At 41.8% G+C, this 20,872-nt stretch overlaps 1 protein-coding gene across 1 annotated transcript in view; it reads left to right on the top strand.

Moving 5' to 3' along the window:
- The first annotated feature begins 7,665 nt into the window (after positions 1 to 7,665).
- Positions 7,666 to 20,872, top strand: part of Lnpep (leucyl and cystinyl aminopeptidase) — an 82,555-nt gene continuing 69,348 nt past the window's right edge. The window contains exon 1 of the mRNA XM_051164570.1: positions 7,666 to 7,710. Within this exon, the coding sequence (XP_051020527.1) occupies positions 7,692 to 7,710 (19 nt within the window). The 5' untranslated portion in view covers positions 7,666 to 7,691. The remainder of the gene's footprint in view (positions 7,711 to 20,872) is intronic.

Genomic DNA, 20,872 nt, shown 5'->3' with positions numbered 1-20,872 from the left:
CCATTTGCAGATAGTGTAATTCTGAGAACTCTGAGAGAGGATATAAATACCAGAGCACACAGAGAGGGAGAGGGGGAGGAGGAGGGACAGGGGGAAGGAGAAGGTGGAGGGAGGGAAGAGGGAGAGGGGGAGGGGAAGAGAGAGGGAGGGGAGGGAGGGGAGAGGAAGAGGGGGAGGGAGAGGGGGAGGCATTTTAGGACACTTCTTCCCTAGTTATTGTGAATAGAGCATCAGTGAACTTGAGTGAACAAATATCTTTGCAGTAGGATACAGTCTCTGAGAGGTATATTGAGGAGTGATACGCTTAGGCATATGCTAGTTCTGGTTCTGCTTTTTAAGGGACTGCCATACTGATTCCCACAGTGGCTGCACCAGTTCGCACTTCCACCAGTAATCAGTAAGCGCTCCCTTTCCCCAACATCCACATCAGCATTTGTTGTTACTTGTGTTCTTGATCTTAGCCATTGGGATTAGGATTGGGTGCCAGATTATCTCTCTGAACTCATGGTGACTGGTGACCCATAGACCCAGCCCTAAGACAATATACAATATTTCCATTGCTTTTGGTCTTTCTCTAGAACTTGATGGTAAGACCCTATTGCTGAAAACACCATATACTTGAGTCGTAGGACACAGGGAATTCAAGCTGGTACTGACCTGCAAGTGTTAGTCACTGACTATCCTGCATAGTGTTGGAAGGGGCCATGCACACTACTTGGAAGTAAGGTAATCATCAATGTTACCCAGCTTCGGACCATTTGAGTTACAATAACCACTGCTCTGGCACAATAGTGGCAATAATGTTTTGAGAGCAAACAACTACTTTCTTATTGTATTTAAGGCTAGCTCCACAGCCGGGCGGTGGCGGCGCATGCCTTTAATCCCAGCACATGGAAGGCAGAGGCAGGTGGATCTCTGTGAGTTCGAGGCCAGCCTAGTCTAAAAGGCGAGTCCAGAACAGCCAAGGCTACACAGAGAAACCCTGTCTCGAAAAACCAAAAACAAACAACCAAACAACCAACCAAACAAGCAGGCTAGCTCCACAAGATGGACCTTATACCTGTTAACTGGCTAAGAACTCATGGCTGGGTAGGTCACAGGCTTTAGGCGAGAACTTTACTACTGCTCATTCTGTTAGATGAGTAGAGTAGAAACTGGCCCTTGTAGATTAGTGTACCTCTCAGCTCTCATCAAAGAAACTTTTCCCCCCAGTAGATTAATACAGAGATTCACAACTGATAAAAGTACAAAGAGTAAGAGACTGTGGAGCGCTCAGCCCTAAGTAGGATATCTATAAATTGTACTCTTTTCTTCTCCGACTCAATAATCATCAGAAGGAGTGAAAGATTGTAAGAGCCAGAAGTAGTGGAAGATAGCTGAGAAACATTCTTACCCAGTCCTGTCAGGGCCGCTGCACACATGAATTCACAGGGCTCTGGTTGCATGCACGGCCTGCAAAAGGCCTATACAAAACAAACCTGCCCAAACTCCACCATGTATGGGGAATCTGCTCACAAAGTCCCTACCCTGCCTGAAGAGTTATTGGTAATCTATGGCTGTCATAGGGAAGAGAGTCAGTTTTCTTAGGGTGAGGCCTCTGAGAGGCTGCCCATGCTTTAAGGGGTAGCTTTATACACGTGCAAACACTGTGGGCATCGTGTTGTCTCAGGGTTTAGATATAAATACATACTCATTTATACTATGGGATCCTAGGAGCTATTTATACATTTTGGATGCGATTTTATTGTGAAGCCTATGCTTTGCCAGCATTTCTCTCGCGCTGTAGATTGCTTACTCAGGCTCAATGCTATCATGTGAAGTAAAATCTGTCTTGATACTTTCACTTCGTCCTTTTTTCTCTTATGAAGATGCCAGGAGGTGAGAAGTTTCCTCCAAGACGTTTTGTGCCACAGTTATAACTCTCACTGTCTCGGAATGTGATCTCACTTGGAAAACGAGTTGGCAAATATTAAAATTATTTAAGGACAGAATGAAGCAGATTGGTCCTCTAGCCTACTGTGACTGAAACCCTTCTAAGAAGAGGAAAATGTGGATACACAAGCATTCAGGAAGAATGCCACATGAACATGGGGGTCATATATTTTTTCTTTCTAAGTAATAATTTTAATAGGACAAAGAATAAAATTTTTATTCCATCACTTTTTTAGTTAAATGGTGTCATGGTTAGTTGAGAAAGCACACATTTTTATTTAAAACATATCAGAAGGGGCTGGAGAGATGGCTCAGAGGTTAAGAGCCACTGTCTGTTCTTCCATCCGCCTTGAGTTCAATTCCCAGGAAACACATGGTGGCTCACAACCATTTATAATGAGATCTGGCGCCCTCTTCTGGAGTGCAGACACACACATGGGTCACCCACTGAACTTCTTGTGGCTCTGAAAATGTCACATGACCAAATCGGCTGCTATTGTGGGAGCCAGGGAGCCAGGGAGCCAGACCCAGCCAGTAAAGCCATGGTTTAAACGCAGAGAATGGACAGAACCTTCTTCCCCCGAGGGGTCATGTCATCACTAGTCAAGAAACTGCCAGGACCTTAAGGAGAGGTCTGAAACGTATCTTTCTCTAGTGCTTTCAAATGGCACACTACCTTGACAATACCTTCAGCTTGGACTTACATCCTCTAGAAGTGTGATACAACAAACCCCACAAAGTCATGCAGATTTCAGAGGCCTTTACAGCAGTCCTAGAAAACTGACCATGATGTTTCTCATAAAAGTTGGATTTACTTTTCATTTTTAGTAGCTACATTATATCAAAGCTCAAGGTCTAGTCATATAGGATTTCTTGGTTTGGATTCTTAGCTATACTGCTTATTTCTATTATATTATTATACGGAAGTTTACATTGCAGTTGAGAAGCTATGTCTTAATTTTTTATTCCCGTACAAGTATCATGGACATAAAAATGATCAAAATAGTATTAAAATGTTTACCTTTATTGGGCACAAATTTAAAAATCTGTATTCAAATAATCTCACCCTTCTCTTACATGAAACAAAAAAAAGGTAAACTGTAAGCTCAGCCCTGACTGTTGTCGAAGAAATCCTTTCATCCCTGGTGGTTTCTTTAGAATGTACAAAATACAATTTTAGCAAATGAGACATAAGAATTCTGAGGGTTTTCTGAGAAAAGTTTTCTTGTTCTCAAGAAGGAGACATGAAAGAGAAAGTTCCTTCTGCCCGCCCTCTTGTAGCTTCCGCCTTTTCAGCACATGACAGCTAGACTTTCAGAAAACCAGCCACTCTGAGGGGAGGGCAGACATGAGCAGCTGCTCTCTTCATGAGGCTGTGGTGCTATGGGCTTAGGATCACTATGCCTTGGATCTTTCTGTGTAATGACAGATTTTTTTTCTTAATCATTTAAACTATTTTGGTTCACAGACTTTGGATTTTGTAGTCCAGAGCAGCCGAACCAGTAGGTAGCAATTCCTTTCTGATAGAACCTTGTCTAAGTTTGGATAGATCGTCTTGCTAATATCAGAGCTCTTCAAGAGTTATTTTGATTATTCTGCTTTTATAAATATTTTAAAATATGTAACTTTGAACATCACCAGTCAATGCAGTTTGTGTGCAGCAAATGAGTCTCAGGAACAGTGGGCTACTGAGTCCAGACCTTAGTGAGGTGTGAAATCCCACAATGCTCATTCTCCTTTTGTCAGCATCTGTCATTTATTCAATACTGTGAAACAAATAACAATTTCAAGTGTGTGTAAATTTGACATGGAATATAAATTCATTGTCATGTATGGATATGCACTCTTATGGACTGCAGTCATTGACACTGACTCCCTTATGTGTGTGTAGGCAACGTATAACAATCCCCAGTGCACTGGTCTAGAACACAGACTGCACCAATTCCAGTCTGTCTTTTCCAGGCTTAAAGTAGACCATCTACCTACTTTCATCTCTCACATACTTAATGTGAGGCATGGATCAGGTGACCTAAATCAGATCAGGCACTCTATTTTGATTTTTCAAAATGACTATATCATCATAATCTAGCTTGTTGGTTTTTTTGTTTTAAATTGGAATAGTTTGCATGAAATAAATAAAAATTTTAGTTTCAGCTGAAATTTTCAAATGCCATGGATTTTCAGTGTTAATTGTTTTTCACAGTGTTAATTTTTGTACATGCATGAGCATGTTCTATGCATCACAAGGCATGCATGTGGAAGTCAGAGGGAAACTTCCTGGCCTTGGTTTTTACTGTGTACTATGTGGGTCTTAGGGCTTGGTGGTAAAGACCTTTACCTGCTGAGCCATTTTGCTGACCCACAACTTTAAAATGGTGCATTTATGGTTCTTAACTTTCCTAATGCTGTGACTCTTTCATACAGCTCTTCGTGTTTTGATGACTCTACTTTCTAACTGTAATTTTCTACTGTTATGAATTGTAATATAAATGTTTTTGGAGATAGATGTTTGCTAAAGGAGTTGTGGCCCAGGGTCAGGGTTAGGGTTAGGGAGTACAGAGGGGTGATTTCATACATGTGTACAGTGTGTAATGGTCAAACAGGGTAATTAGAATTCCATCTCCTTCAATTTAAAATATAAGTCAAAATTATCCATATTTGAGATATAGTATACTATTTCAATATATGTACATACTCACCTACCAAATCTTCCTTGGTAGGTAGATGCTTCCATCGGCTTATTACTTTGTGTTTGGAGCCTTCAGGATGCTAACATTTTTCACTTTAAGCTATTAATATTTTTATGTTATAATTTAAATGTTAAGTAGTATGCAGTGATGACTCTGGAAATGGTAAGATGAGTGCATTAGATAATGTCACTCTGCCCTTCTCTGGTAATAGTAACTTTGTAATAACCTCAAGTGTTAGACCCTTAAAAAAGAGGAATATCTGTGTGGAAGAAAGAAAATATTAATGATAGGAACATAATAGAGTGCAAGAACAAAACTTCTGTAATCGTTTTCCCTCAAAAAGGCAAATATAAAACAGTATTTGACAGAATAAAATTCACTATTTTTCCTATAATGTTAGATGGGATTCTGAACTATGATTTATTTACTGTTGGCACCCTCCACAAAGAGTCCAAGGCTTTGGTCCTAAGGTCCTCAGTGTCGGCTTGGATTCGTGAACAGCAGAGATGAGATCCAAGAGGCTGGCAAAGAAATCGCCTCCTTATTAAAAACAATCTCTTGATTCCATCAAATTGATGAATGCAGATTGTGAAACACTTTGCCACAACGTCTTCAGAGCCAAAAAATTAAAACAAAACCCAAGAAAATGTGATTCACACTTTAAAGCATGATAGAGTGTAGCTTACAGGTGAGGTGAGGTGATTTAACACACTGTGGAGTTTTAAATATCTCCAGGACTAAGTGCTCTGACAATAAAAATAACACCAAAGGAGCATGAAATGACCTAATAGGGTGGAGTTTCTTATCTAAGCAGTGTCAATGTGAACCAGGCTCCTTTGAAAAAAATTCATTAATACAAGCGTTCTTATGGCTCATTTTCTACTTTCGGTTCTGAAAATAGGGACCACCGGAAGGGCTCAGCCTAACTTTGACCCTGTGAAAAGACAGCAGCGGAGCTGAGATACAATACGGCGAACACTTTCTTCGTATTGACCACAAACAGACCAATTGGAGACATTCAATATAAAGACAGTCACTGGAAAGATTTCAACACGGGCAGTAAATTAGAGCATTAGTAAATTAAACATTACATTGTACTTATTTTAAAACGTTATGTTGCATAATGATTTCGAAATTATGACACAGTCCCAAAATAAAAACAAAACAAAACAAACAAACAAACAAAAAAACCGAAGGCAAAAGCCTGCATTCTAAAGTGGAAGCTTTTTGACAACAATAAACAAAACAAACAAACAATAAGCCTTTTGACAGCTAAGAGCACTCTGAAGAGAAAGGCAGGAGAAATCTTTATAGAATCGACTGTGCTCGTTGCTATTTTAGGTGTGTGGTCAGAGGACTCGCTACAGAGGTGACATCTGAGCTAAGAAAATGACAGGAAGAAGTAAGCAAACAAAACAACAAGAGGTGGAACAGTTTTGCAAGGAACTTTTAGTAAAAGAATGGTTAACGATGCTGAATGAAACTTGGCAACTTTTAGGAACCTTAAAAAGGCTGCGGGAGCCAGCAAAGGACAAGAAAGAATGTTAATGAGGCCCCAGCGTTAGGTAAGGAGTTCAGCGGTTACTCCAAGTACAGCTGGCATTCACAGGATGTTGTAAACCAGGAGTGGGGAGCAGGGGGTATAACGCAATTGACATCTTAAAAACACTGCACTTCGGTTTTACTTCTTTGAACGTATTCGAATTTCCTTATGGGCCAAACGAACAATATCGCTGCCTCTCCCGCTTTGCCCAAGATATTTGTGCAAGCCTAGATTTGTTTGCACGGGTTGACAGCCTGGGAGGAGTGTGTGACAGCTGGCTAGCGCTTTGAGGCCCAGGCCTAGCCAAGTCGCAGCAGGGGCCGAGGTTGAGCACAGGGAGGAGGGGCGGGGGCGGGGGACTGTGACTGCTTTTGAGAGAGGCCTGGGAAAGGCGGGTGCCGGGGGGGGGGGGGGGGGGTGCTGGCGCTCTGCTCTGGGAGAGGGAAGAGCGAGCAAGCACCCTTGAGAGCCATCCTTGGGCTCCGGAGCCACAAGGTCTCCTGGAGTCTCCTAGGCTGACAGACGCTGCCCTGCTGCCCAGATTCGGCGCCGGAAACAATGGGGCCCCAGGCAATGGCCAGAGTGCTAAGGGGAAAAGGGCGACCTGGCTCCCTCCGGTCTGGCCCCGCAGGGTTAGGCCCCGCGCCCCGCTGGCTGGGGGTAGGGAAGCTGCAGGTGGCGAGTTAGGACCGACAAGGCCTGGCGGGTCTCTACCTACCACCTCCGCGCGCACGGTCCATTCGCCCGTACGCCGGGCCGGGTTTTGTGATCGTCCCGCAGGTCTAACCCCTGCCTTGTGCAAAAAGCACTCACAGGCTGGGGAGGGGAGGGCCCCATCTCTTTCTCTCTCCCTCCCTCCGCCCCTCCCCCCTCCCTCCCTCAGGTCTCCCGTTTTGCCACGGTCTAACCCTGACTAGCACGGGAGGGCTTGCTCCAGCGGTTAGGAAGAGCACTGTCCCGGGCTAGCCCACCGCAGGGACTGACGCTCCCGGGCCTTGCTTTGCTTGCTTTCCGGTCGCGAGTTTGACCACATCCCCCCCACCCCAGCCCCCGCTGCCCACCAGGCGTCACCGGCCGCGTTTCCGGGCTCAGTGCCGGGGCGGGGGGGGGGGGGCGTTGCCGCACCCGAAATACGACCGGACGCAGCGGGTCTACCAGTTGTCGGAACCCGGTGGAGAGGTAGGTTGTGGGGGGAGGGTGTACAGCTCTGCGACACGCAGAGCTCTGCCGCGGGGAATGCGACGCAAGCCCCGCCCCGCCGCCTCTCCGCGGAGTAGGCCAGGGGTTGAGCCACACTCGGTGTCCACGCCTCACTTGGCCTTTTCTTTAGCAGTTGCGAAAACCCGGAACGAAGGTGTCGCCGCAGCCGGTGCGGCGGAGCGGCCCTGCCCACAGACGCACCTCCTCAGAAGCCTTAAGAGGCCTCGCTGGGCATGCTCAGTCGGCTGGGCCGCTCCAGCCCCTGGCAGTAGGAGGAAGCTCGGGCCGGCGCGTGGCTGGTGAGGAGGACCCGCGGCGGGGCGAAGATGGAGCCCTTTACCAATGGTGAGTGGCTAGCCCGAGCCGCGGCTTCCCGGGCTCTCATCTCAGGCTCTCAGTTGTGGCACCCGGGGGGTCGGGCTGTGGGCGTCCCCGCCGTGGGTTTCTCAGGCGGGCTGGGGGCAGCAGTGGGGTCAGGGGCAGCTGGGGCGAGCGTGAAGGTCAGCCCTCTCCCCGGGTTTATGGGGGGCAACACCGGGCCGTCAGCAGGTGGGTACTCGCAAAGTTTGGGGTGCTTGCGCGGCGGTGGGGGGTGGGGCGGGGCGGGGCGGCAAAGTTGGCCTGTGCGTTAGTCCCCGGGGAGGAGGCGGCGGCGGCCCGGGGTGTGGGGCGGGCGTCCCCGGCGGAGGCTAACCCCTGCGGGGAGCTGTCCGCCAGTCCTTCGGCGAGCCGCTCGCGTGCCTTTCCGTAATAGGGCGGGGTGGGGCCGCGAGGCTGGCCAGCCTGATTTAGTGCTCCGCGGGGAAGGAAACTTACCGGAGGCCGGCTGGCTGGTACTGCTCGGTGCAGCGAAGGTGAAGGTGCCGCCCCGCATTGCCACCCTCCTGCCCTTTGCTGACGGCCAGGCTTCTTAGATACCAGCTGGGAATATTGGTCTTCTCGTCAGAGACCCCTTGAATATCAATGGTCCCCGGTTGTGGTTGTATCAGAAGATGACTTGGGAGTGAAAGTCAGAGCAGCCTACGTCCAGAAAACAGCCACAGCTCTTTTACTCCATGGCTTTTGTCTGGGCTAGAAGTGTTGGAGACACAACATAGGGGTGAGATGTCTCACCATGTTATGGTGTTACATATATGGATTTCCCTGTTAGAATGTAAAGTGGGAAAAGTGCTAATAAAGGGTAGGACATACTGAAATTAGAGCATCCACTTGCTGGTTGGCATGTATTTCCAGTGTGGTTGGTTACTTCAGGTAGGTAGGAAATCAAATTAATGGGAGATAAGTGTATTACTTTGTGTGGGTTGCTTGCCACTTAATGAACTAGGGGCGGGGACTCCCTGTCTATCCACTCCCAGGCCAGACTTTGTTGTGTACTTTAGTACACTTCAACAAATCCCTGGAGCTGTGACCTCTCACTATGCTCTCCTTTTACCTAATTTTGAGTGCTTTATTCTACAGCCATCTTTCTGCCTGCAATGTTCAATTAGGCTTAGTGATGGCGCTTTTAACTCCGAATTTTCTTTTTCCTCCATGTTCTATTTCTAATTACCAAGGCTCTTAGAAAAGTCTGGGAAACTTAACCAAAGCTTTAAGGAGATTTGAACTGAAAGGCACCATAGAGACCATCTAGTACTTGAATGTAAAATATGCTTAAAACAATTATTAGGTCCTTGCACATCAATATTCCAGGGCTTTTTCTTTCTTCTAGGCAGAATTCTTGGAGCCTCCTTGTTTGTAGGGTCTTAAGCATGGAATTTCACCCAGTTGAAAATAATGTCTCTACACAAGAATGAGTAGAGGTTTAGCTAGGTTTAACGCTGGTTGATTTGCCAAACCTTCCACTACAGAATTAAAGTACATTCTCACACCTTAAAGTTAAAATCTTTTCTCCTCCTATGGGATATACTCTTAAGGCGTATATGCAAATTGTCTCATTTGGGAGGACAGTGGAAAAATCCTAGAGAACAAAACAAAGAGGCAAAGGTTCAACTTTCATATAGGAAGTTGTATTTCTAATTCTTTTCTGTTTACCAGTTTTTCGCAGTTGATGCTGGAGACTTATTGGCAGTGTATCATTTCAGTGTAATCTTTTCTGTCCTCCTATAACAAGGAACAAGGAACTGCAACATATAAAGTAAACAACACCTTGGGTACTGCTAATTTAAGGTGATATGCAGATTTTAACGTCGACTATGTTGTTATATTTAGTTGTTTTGAGTGCAAAACATACACATGTGATTCTATAGATATTCTCTTACAGACCTTTTTATCATAGAATTTGTAATTGAAGGATTTATCAAGCTGTTGTTATACATTGATCCTCTTTTAGTAAATCTTTCTCATTTACATGTGCTTGTATGTCCCTGAATAAAGAGGTATGTATGCGTATGAGATAAAGAACCCTTTCAGTAACTCTGGGCCCATGGCTTTCTTAAAATACCGTCAGTGGTTCATTGACCTAAAGTCTGTAAAGTAAATGAATCTAGTCTTGTCATTCTCGCCTGTAGAACTCATTCATTTCAGCAGCATTTTCTATAGTTTCCCTGTTTTCTGTGAAATGTGCTGCCAGTATGGCTCATTTTCTTGAGCCTTGCTCTCTGCCCAAAGTAGTAGGTTCATGTGTTAATTATCTTGTGCTCATCTGTCCAATTAATAAGTTTCAATCCATTACAAGTTCATGTTTCTGGAAAAAGGCCTATAAGGATGGACTTAGTGCCTGGATTTTCTATTTGGCTGAGGAAATATTTTTGGCCTTGACCTTGAGAGGGACTGTTACCACACTGAAGACTGGGCCTCTGGTCTGGCTTTGGCTCTCTGGTGGCTTTTTAGGGGTAGAGGAATGTGTTGACTAGTACTTAAGATTGGTTTGACAGCAGCTGCCTTGTCCTGTTTGGCAGGTAGAACCTTTAGTAGTGGCTTCTTTATTTACTGGCACCACAGAAAGTTGATGGTAACTATCTGGTTTTCATTTTCAGAAAGAGATACTAGATTAAGACAGCTGATTATTTGATTTCTATCTATCTTTATTGTCATTTGTTTGGAATATCTCAGAATAACTTAAATTTGTGGTAAGGCATGCTAAAATTCAGAGCTCAATTGCAAAATCTGGTTGAGGAGGTTCCAAGTTCAGGCCTGAAAATCTCGGACAGAATTTTGAGGGTATAGAAATAGTCACCTAAAGAGGGTTAGGGGTAAGTTTATCAGGTAAATAAATATAGACTTTACAAAAATAGGGATGAATTAATTTCCTGTTATTTAGTATATTTTTTGTTCAAAAGTGCTAGTTTTTGGTATGATCACAGGTAAATATAATGGTTGGAAAAATCACTGATAGAGTGACATGCCATAACTACAAGCTTAGTAGAGGTTATCATTTTATATGAATTATATAGCCTTCACATAAACCATTTTATTGTTGTATACTGGTTATAATCCTAACAAAGGCCCTTCGGTCTTTCAGAATTGTGTGTGTTTGTTTTTAGATTGATAGCCAGTTAAAAGTATTTTCCAACTTTCCAACTGGAAAGCCTTTACAACAAATTATCCATTTATGGATTGTAAAGCAGTATAAAATTGTAATGTCATTTTTATCCTATAAATAACAGTTGTTTTATAGATTCGTGTATCTTTCTAAAAACAACTTTATAGTATTATCTCAAAAATGAGAGCTTCCCATGTAGTTAATTGTGCATTTACATACATACATTTCTTTGGATTATTTCATTGAAAGAAAATTTATTAAAGCTTTTCTGTAATGGAATATGAATTAAGTTGTGTGTGTGTGTGTGTGTGTGTGTGTGTGTGTGTGAGTGAGTGAGAGAGAGAGAGAGAGAGAGAGAGAGAGAGAGAGAGAGAGAGAGAGAGAGAGAGAGTTAGGGGTTGGCCAGGAGTCACACCCCATGCCTTTAATCCCAGCACTACAGGAGATAAAGGCAGGTGGATCTCTATGAGTTCTGAGCTACCTTGGTTTTCATGGTTTTCATAGGAAGTTCCAGGCAAGCCAGGGCTAAGAAGTGAGACCTTATCTCAAAAAATAACAATAACAAAACAAGAACAACAAAAAAAGAAATCAAGGGCTAGGTAGCTAGAATGTACTTCAGTTTAAACCAGTATGCAGTATTTGAAAACTTTTTGCTGTTACATGTTCATTTTCAAAAGTGTCTTGAGACAGAATAAAAGAGCATATTTTAGAAATTATTATAGCAATGATTACCATTTATCTGTCTGTGATCTTTGAGAACTCAATCTGAAAGGTATAGAACTAAAAAGACAAGGAGCTGTCATATGGAAAATCCAGTGGGGATTTCATGTTCGTTCAGTCACACAGCCTTGCTAAAATGCTCTCTTTAGAGGTAGATTTTCTACTAAGAAAATTTTACAAACATATCATCAGATAAAAATAGTCCAAATAACAAATGGGCTGAAATAATTTAGTTTTGTTTTCATGCTACTGTAAAAGTGTATAACTATAGAAAAAGCAAAACAATGCAACTTTCCCTAGGATGATATTTTAATTGCAAAAGAGATGTGCAGAGTTGTTTTTCTAACCTGTGCATGGAGCATTTGTTACTAACAAGGTCATATGTCACTAATGTCACACAATACCTCTATTAGAAAACAGCATTTTTTTTATCTTCTTCAGAACTTCACCAGCTTTTTCAGAAGAATGATTGGTTGTGATGGGTCAAACTCAGGTCCTCATGCTTGTACAGAACGTGCTTTTACTCATTGGGTCATCTCTCCAGCTGGGGGCATGCTGTTTCTTTCACTTCTGAAGATTTTAAAACAACTATTAGAACCTTCATTACCCAAAAAGCATTACACCATCCTAAGAATGCAAAAAACACCCACGTAGAGATTAGTAATAGGAATTGGGGAATGCTCTACGCCTAAAAGACTATTCTTTGAGTGATATGAAGACAATATAATGCTTGCTTACCCAGTTTTGGTTACCAAAAAGGCTCCATGGTTTGTTTAGGGAAAGTTGCTATGGCTCTTATGAGTTGGTGGGAAGAGCAGGCCTGTCTTTGTTTATCAAGATCCTATATAGGAGCTTGGGGGGCCTATCCAAGTATGTAGTCATAGCAGTTTCTTTGCTCTTTGACTTGGCTTCTGTGTCAGGCTTTGGGATGGCTGGCAGGTCTCATTGGTGTTAGAGTAGGTGGCTAGATTAGGAAGACATTTTAGGCTGAACATAGAGGACTGAGTGCTCCTCAGTGGGGATGAGAAGTGTGTGGTTCTTTTATACAACAGCTTTACCTGTACATTGGTTACTGAGAAGTACATTTTCCAGTTGGAAGTAGCATGCAGAAAAAAATCATTGAATCTAAATAAGAGAGTTTTGAAATAGAATAAGTACAGGTTTATTATGATGCAATTAGCTTTGTTCCAGTCCAGTTGGAGCACACATTTATGTTTCAATTAATTGTGGACTTTGGATATACTCAAATACTAAATACTAAAAATACTAAAAGCTAAGGAATTTATACATCTCTGTAGTTTACATAACCAAATGGCATTGATTGATTGGTTTCTTTTAAAATGTGGTTATAATCTTAGCCTTTGAATAATTACATTTTTTAAAAAATGGGTTAAATAAGAAAACTAGCCCACAGATGGTCGACAATTGGTAAGAAAATTACTGCTTTAGTGGTTTAAGATTGTCATATACTTTGTATTTTTGTTAGTTTGGTGAATTAGATGGAAATTATTTCAAAGGATTATTGCAGAAAAAGTATTTCAACAGATTTTCTGCAAAATAATTACTTATTAAATCTTTCTGAGATTACACCTGGTAAATTTTTTCACCAACTGATATATTTTCTGACATGAGCTTTTTGTCTATATTGAAATATTACTAATTTCCTGTATAGATCCCATTATTGATATTTGTAAGTGCCTTCTCTTGTACCTCAGCTGAACTACACTTGTCTGGGCTGGTCTCAGAAAACAGAACGCTGATATGTAGGCTGGCAGGTTTCAGAGCATATGAAATACACTGCACAATGACTATATGAAGATGGCTTCATAGGTTAAAGTTTCTAACTTTATATGGAGTAGAAGAGGAAATGTGAATTATATAAACTTAAAATATAATTACAAATATCTTACATAAAAACTTATAGTAGAAGTTTTAAAAGCTGGGTGATGAGCTACAAAATTTTGGAAAATTATTGTCATGAAATCGATTGTTTCTCCCTACCTCTTTTCATAAGACAACCCTTAAGGCCATTTGGTTCTATGATGTGAAACTGGCTTTCATGAGCATGATCACAGTTTCAAAAAGAGACAGATAATGAGAAAAACAAAAATTTAAAAGTTGATATTTTGATTAATAGCAGGTAAAATCAACTTAATCCCAGCAAATCAGTTTTCAGGAAAATTTTTGTCATTTAACTTTGTATCCAGTAACTGATCAAACTTTAGGTTAATCCTCCATTTTAAAAAAAAACAGGAACTTCTCAGGGAGGATCCTTTCTAATACAAATTTCTAAGATGAATACTCTTTATTTATTCTTTGTGAATTTCATACATGTGTGAATGTGTTTTGGTCACATCCACTCCATCATTACAACTTGGTCTAGCCCCCTCCTCCTTCTTCATCCTCTTCCACCCATCCCTCACCCATAACCCAGTGACGCAGTACTATCCTTGTACACAAGGGTATGGCCCTTCACTGGAATATAGACAGTCTAACAGTAGCCACACTTACAAAGAATAATGGCCCTATTTCCCCCAGTAGCTATCAGCTAACAATAGCTCTTAATGGGACGTGGCCTTGTGAGCCCCTCTCCCAAGCCATGCTCCACTTTTGTCTGGCTTGATCTTGTACATGTAACCACAGGGGCTGTGAGTAGCCACGCCATCGCCATGTCTTGAAGATACCATTTCCCAGTGCCATTCTCAGGCTCTTCCATGCTTTCTGCCTCTTCCTTTGTGATATTCCCCGAGCGTTTTATGGTGGATGAGAAGTAGAAGGTTGGTATAGATGTTCCATTTTTTGTTGTTATATTTTTTGTTTTGTGTGTTTATCTTTTTTGTTCCTGTCTATTTTTAAATATTTTTAAAAGATACTCTCACAAATAAAGCATAAAACTCATGTCTTTACCATAACTTAACTTACTTCAAGCTTTGTTCTTAAACAGGGAGTCTAGATAGGATTGTGACCTGGCCCTGCCCTTGAAGAGCTTACATTCTGGCCAGAGTAGCTTTTCCTAGGCTGTGAGCTAACTACTCTCTTGGAGCACTGTCCCTTCTCACAGCCCTACCTTCTCTCTAGTGCATTTGGTTTTGTACTTTTCTATATTCATTGTAGAACTCTGTCTATGAATCAACCTTAATATGCAAGACTCTTGCACATTGTAATTGTTATGTGAGCAATTAAATTGCTTCATTCAAATTCTGGCTTTTCTCTACTTGTGTAAGTAATTTTTAACTTAAAAATATGACAGGAAATGGAATAGATTTTGAAGGTATACTAGATGCGGGTGAGGTTGGGAACCTGAGGGATCAGATGGTGAGTGGAGGGAGGGAGAGCAGTGATGGAAGAAACATAGTAGTTTGATTGTGGTCTAGCTGTCTTAGTTACTGTCCTATTGCTGTGAAGAGACACCATGACCAAAGCAACTCTTGTAAAAGAAAATATTAAATTGGAGGCTTGTTTTCAGTTTTAGAATGTTAGTCCCTGATCATCATGGTGGAAAGCAGACAGGCATGGGGCTAGAACAGGACTGGAGAGTTTCACATCCTCATCCACAGACAGCAGACAGAGGGTCTGGTTTGGGCTTCTAAAACCTCAAAGCCCACCCCCAGTGACACACCTGCTCCAATAAGGGCACACCTTCTAATCTTTCCTAACTCCTTGGTGACTTAAGCATTCAAATATCTGAGCTTATTGGGAGCCACTCTCATCCAAACCACCTCACCAGCCATAGTGAGAAACCCTACATCCCTGTAGCCAGTTCTGGAGGAGGTAGGGTTTTTGGTTCCCTTAAGTGAGTGTACTGTGAAATACCTCTACTCAATAGAGGCAGGACCTGCTTTAATCTTAGATTAGATGTTAAATATATATATTCTTTTAATTTTTAATGTTTTTATTTTTGGTTTTTTGAGACAGGGTATCTCTGTGTTAGCTTGGCTGTCCTGGACTCGCTTTGTAGATGAGGCTGGCTTCGAACTCACAGCGATCCGCCTGCCTCTGCCTCCCGAGTGCTAGGATTAAAGGTGTGCGCCACCATGCCTGGTGGGCAGGTTTTTTTTATAGGTAGAGTTGAAATAGACCAAAAAAGTGATCTTTATATGACATTATAAAGTAAATGTACTTTATTAGCTGCCATTAAGGCCTGTGCTTTTGAGGCATTATAGAGGCAAATGTTTATAATGTCAGGCTCGGGAGCAGTTGTCTTGCTCTGCTTCCTCATAGAAGACTCAGTAAACTAGTTTTACTGATTAATTTGTGCTAATGTTTGTGACTTACATCTTATTATTTTTGCTGAATGAGTGTAATTTGTCAGCAGATTTGGTTCTCAGAATACATTATGAATTTTGCAATTTACCTTCCTAGCTCCACCCTGCCATGAGTGTATCTGTTTTTCTGGTTTGTATTTCTTTTTTTCTTCATAAAGATAATATTTTGAACTGAAAAATCCCCAAAGGTTAGTAATTTTGACTAGGAGCTAAGATGAAGGATTTAAGTTACTCTCCTCTAAGTATTTGGTGGGTGTGTGAGTAGATTACAGGGAACAGAGTCTAGCAACTGAAGGAAAAAATGTTACATTTTCCCACAGGAAAAAGCATAAATGGTATGTTATAAAAGCAGAGATGCTGTATGCTCAGGATTTCATTTGCTAAATGTTTACAAATATTTATTTGGCTCAGTATAAAAATATGATGTTTATTCATACAGGAAACATTAATTACATACAGCATATAAATAAAAACATAATTTTTAGTTGAGCATGAAACAAATGTTTGTAATCCTAGCGCTTCAGTGGCTGAGGCAGGAGCATCTCCAGTTTGAAGGCAACATGGTGAGACCTCATCTCAAACAAACAAACAGACCCACAATTTTGTGTATTTTGTTACTTTGTCACCTAAAAATGTTCCAAACATACTGCATATTTCTTTAGTGTTATTTTAGATTTAACACTCCAAAATAAATAACTTTATTTATATTCTTTTAATTTGGAGTTCCGTCTGTCTTTCATCTTCTTTTTCCTAGAAACGTCTCTATAGCAAAGAGTCTTTTTGTTGGTTTATCTGTTGGAACACCGGCTCACCGTGTGGTAGTAGCTGACTTGGAACTTGCTATCTAGACCAAGTTGGCGTCAAACGTGCAGCAATCCTCCTTCCTGTGTGCTAAGATTACATGTGCAAGCCACCACACTCTGCCTAGAACATTCTTAATTATTCATTTAACTTCCCTTGTCATTGGAATGCACTTATTGATGCATGAAAAAAAGAAATAAAAAGGAAAGGAAAGGAATGCTCCTAGGTGTGGTAGAGGAGGAAGTGTAGTATAGACTTGTGGGAGAGCACAGCCAGGGGCAAACACATCGGGAGAGTGCAGAGTGCTCATGACCCTGAGCCATGTGGGGAATTGGAGGGGGGAACCAAGTACAGCAGCCAGGAGGCCAAAGGTGCAAAAGGGGGCATGTAACCAAAATGTCTGGATTATATAGGGAAGAGCCTCTGGGGGAAGGGCAGCTCACGCCCTAGGCTGGAGAGTTCCTTAAGGCTGGGCATGCCAGCCATACTCTGTAACAGGTGGGGACTGAGGGGTGCTAGAAGAACCTGGTGGCCAGGTCTGCTTTGATGTGTTAATAAGTAGGCACCTCAGTTGCTTGTCATGGGCTTGAACTGTAACAACTGATGTCTTGCTGAACTTCAGATCCTGTGCTTTTTCGAGAGAAGACAGTATCTATATACTATCTTAGTGTTTCGGGGTGTGGAATGTGATGTAGGGGTGGGAGTTTGTTTCTCTGAAATTTTTTCAAAGTTTAAGTTGGAAAGTGAACCAATCTTTTCTTTTTCCACTTCTCATCTTCTACGCTCATTTCATGGCTAGAGAGCTGTTGTCCATTTAAGGCCTAAGTAGTGTTGTTAAATCAGCTTCTCTTCCTGTGGTACTGTGGGGCCTTCTGGGGAACTTGGAAAGCATTTTGCCCTTCATTAGAGAGCCACCAAATCAGTCCTCAACCAGCTATATTTAGCTTTTTAAAACTGGTACCCTTCAGAAACAGTGAGAAGGTGTGAGCAGGTCTCACACAGCCTTTGATAGGGATTTATGAAACACGGAAAGAAAGTGAAGCTGAGTTGAAGCTGTGGATGGCCAGGCCGTGGGAAGGCAAGGGTGTCAGTGCTGTAACGGAACCACCAGTGTCGTTAGTTGAGTTTGAGCTAAGGTATGAAAGTGTAAATTTTATCCCTGACTCCCCAGGAAGAAAAATTGGAGGACAAAGTGGTGGTGGTGGTGGTGGTGGTGGTGATGGTGGTGGCGGCGGCGGCGGCACACTCCTTTAATCTCAGCCTTTGGGAGGCAGAGGCAGACAGATCTCTGTGAGTTCTAGGCCAGCTCCACGACAACCAAGGCTACCCAGAGGAGCCATTTCTTGAAAAACAAACAAATAGACAAAACATGGGAGGGCATTTTTATCTTGATGTTAATATAATGATAAAAATCAAGTGACACTTTGAGAACACAGCCAAAATAGTATCTTAGTTGCCACACAGAACCACACACAAAAAAAATTCTATAAATTATTGAAATGTACATTGTGATGTGTGTGATACAGTGGAGACTGATTCACCACTGAACTCTGAGCTTTCCCTAGAATTTCCATGTATTTCTGCCTCCCTTACTCTTTGAGTTTATGGAGTAGTTATGTTGGAATACAGTAGAGGCAGTCTGTTAGTCTTTTCCCACAGTGAAAGACTTAAACAGCACATTAATTTCCATATAGTTCTGAGGCTTATCCAAGATTAAGGCACCAACATAGATTTTAGTAAGGGTTTTCTTTTTTGCTTGCAGACAGCTATCTTCTTGTGATGTCCCCACGTAGTCTTTCTTTTGCATATGTGGATGGAGCAAGCAAGCAAGTAAGCAGGCTAGCTTGCTTTGGTGTTTTTTCTTCTTATAAGTACACTGTTTCTGTCAGATTCAGAACCTGCTCTCATAGCCTCATTAAACTTTAATTACTAGAGCATACTGGTGCACACCTCTGATCTCAGCACTTGGCATGAGGCTCACTGTGCAAGCATGTGGTCAGCTTGCTCTAAGTGCAAGTCACAGGCCAGCCAGAGCTAAATAAGACCCTATTTAAAAAGCAAACAAACAAAAAAACACTTGAGTCGATACAATTTAATACAAAGGAGCCTTCATGTGCATGTGTGTGCGTGCTCACACACACTCACTCACACACACGCACGCACACACGCACTCGTGCGCGCACACACGCACTCACACACGCACACACACACAGAATAAGAACACTATTTGGATTTGTTGTTGTCCTTGTTTCTATTTGTGTCCTCAGGGTTTCAATATGCTGCTCCTTCCCAGCGGTCTCAGGCTTCCAGTACTTGTAGAGCGCAGATTATCATTTCACTGCTTAACGCTTTTCTATTTTTTGTTATATCTTGGTGGGATTTTAGTGAGTTAAAGATCTCCATGGGTGTTTATTTTTCTTCTCTGTATGTCTTAATGTGGAAACAGAAGTAGAGAATTATCTGAAGTTCTTTGTTCCATATCTCTCCTCACACAGAATGTTTTAGACCTTTAAGAGAACCAAGATTGGCTTTCTTTTTTTCTGGGCTCTCTGGCACCATACATTAACTAGGATTGATCTGTGTTCCCAGGTTTTGCTCTGAGAATCAGATCAGCGGGGACTAGGCTATGGGCTTAGACATTACCTAGTACAGATAGCTAATCTATCATTACCATGTCAAAATATAATTCCCATTCCTGTGAGCTGTGTGCTAATTTAATCTAAATACCTGGCTGGTGTTCTGTTAGTATAACATGGTGATCATGTATAAGCAGAAGCAGTTTTCATGACAGAAAGGCAGAAATCTTTGTCATGCCCTTCTCTTAGAGCAAGTTAATAGGAGTTTACCATGTAAAACTTGTATGAGTCCCAACTGCTAAGTTCTCTGTTTACATCACGGATGCGTAAGTGTTACACCAGCCACATGACTATCACTCAGGCTTCTGAGGCCAGGTAAGAGTCATGTGATCCCACCAAACAAGATGGAAAGAGTATTCACTCCTTACATTCCCATCTATGGAGCATAAAATGTGGGCAGGTAATAATGTAGCCACATACGGTGTTCAGTTCTCCCATTCCTAGGTCTCTCATGGGTCTCAAAGGTTTTTCTCACCCAATTGTATTTTGGTGTTTTCTTTTTTAACTAAAATAATACATTTTTAAGAAAAAAAATCAGACCTTACTTTTGTAGAAACTACAGGTTATTCTCTTGACCTTCTTCTGGTTTTGTTGTTGTTGTTGTTGTTGTTGTTTTAACAGAAGTTAAAAATAATACTTCTCTGGTATAATTTAATAATTATTTTAAATTTAAATCTGTGGCTGCTTCTACCCAGTATTTATCAGTTCATACTTGTTTTTATTGACAAGGTTAAGGAATGCTCACTAGATATTAAAAATATTTGTCAGGCCTCTGACTATCAGATACACCATAGAGTAAATAATATTTTGTTCTATGTTCTGTATTAATGTGGCTGCAGGAGTGTTGACTTAGGATCTCTACAGATGTTAATTTTGTTATGACATGATAAAATACTGGTCACCGACTCTGTGAAGTTCAGTTTACATCATCAGTGGCTAATCTAAAGCTCTCTTCCTGTCCCTTCTTTCTAAAATTTGATGACGTGCTAAACTGTGTTCAGATGTGGTAGGCTTAGATTTTCTACACCAATTTTATTCAGGGTTCTTAAACACTTTAACCTCACTTCTAACCCAATGAGGAAGGAAAGGGAGAGAGAATGTTAATAGGAAAAAGGACCTCTTTATAGGTAGTTTATTGGCTAATACCACCTTGTGTTGTCAAGATACCAGCAGTCCAGTCCAATAGCCAACACCAAACAACCACAGGAATCTGTAGCAGTGGCACAATCCAGAAGAAACCACAAGGACCAGCAAAGACCAATGAAGCCCAGCGAATTCTTGCACGCCAGGGTAGCAATGCAAAAGCTACTCTGACTGTCTGTGGGGATCTATTTATACCCTTCCAAGCATCACATGTCTGCTCCCAGCAAAACATTACATGGCTTCTCACAAGATCTCTTCCAGCAAAACATTATGTTACACAACTAAGTCTTCAAAGAGACCTGAAACTTCTACTTCAAGATGTAAACATGTACATTCTGTAATGTGAATGTAGATTCTGCTGGCAGACTAGAGTCCTATAACAGTAGACAATGTGCTGTCCACTCTGATTCATCCAATATGAAATACCTATTGTTATGTTGAGACAATTAGCCCTTCACTTT

This window comes from Acomys russatus, chromosome 21 (genome assembly GCF_903995435.1).
Source record: "Acomys russatus chromosome 21, mAcoRus1.1, whole genome shotgun sequence".
NCBI lineage: Eukaryota > Metazoa > Chordata > Mammalia > Rodentia > Muridae > Acomys > Acomys russatus.
This window is presented reverse-complemented; position numbering and strand designations above follow the sequence as displayed.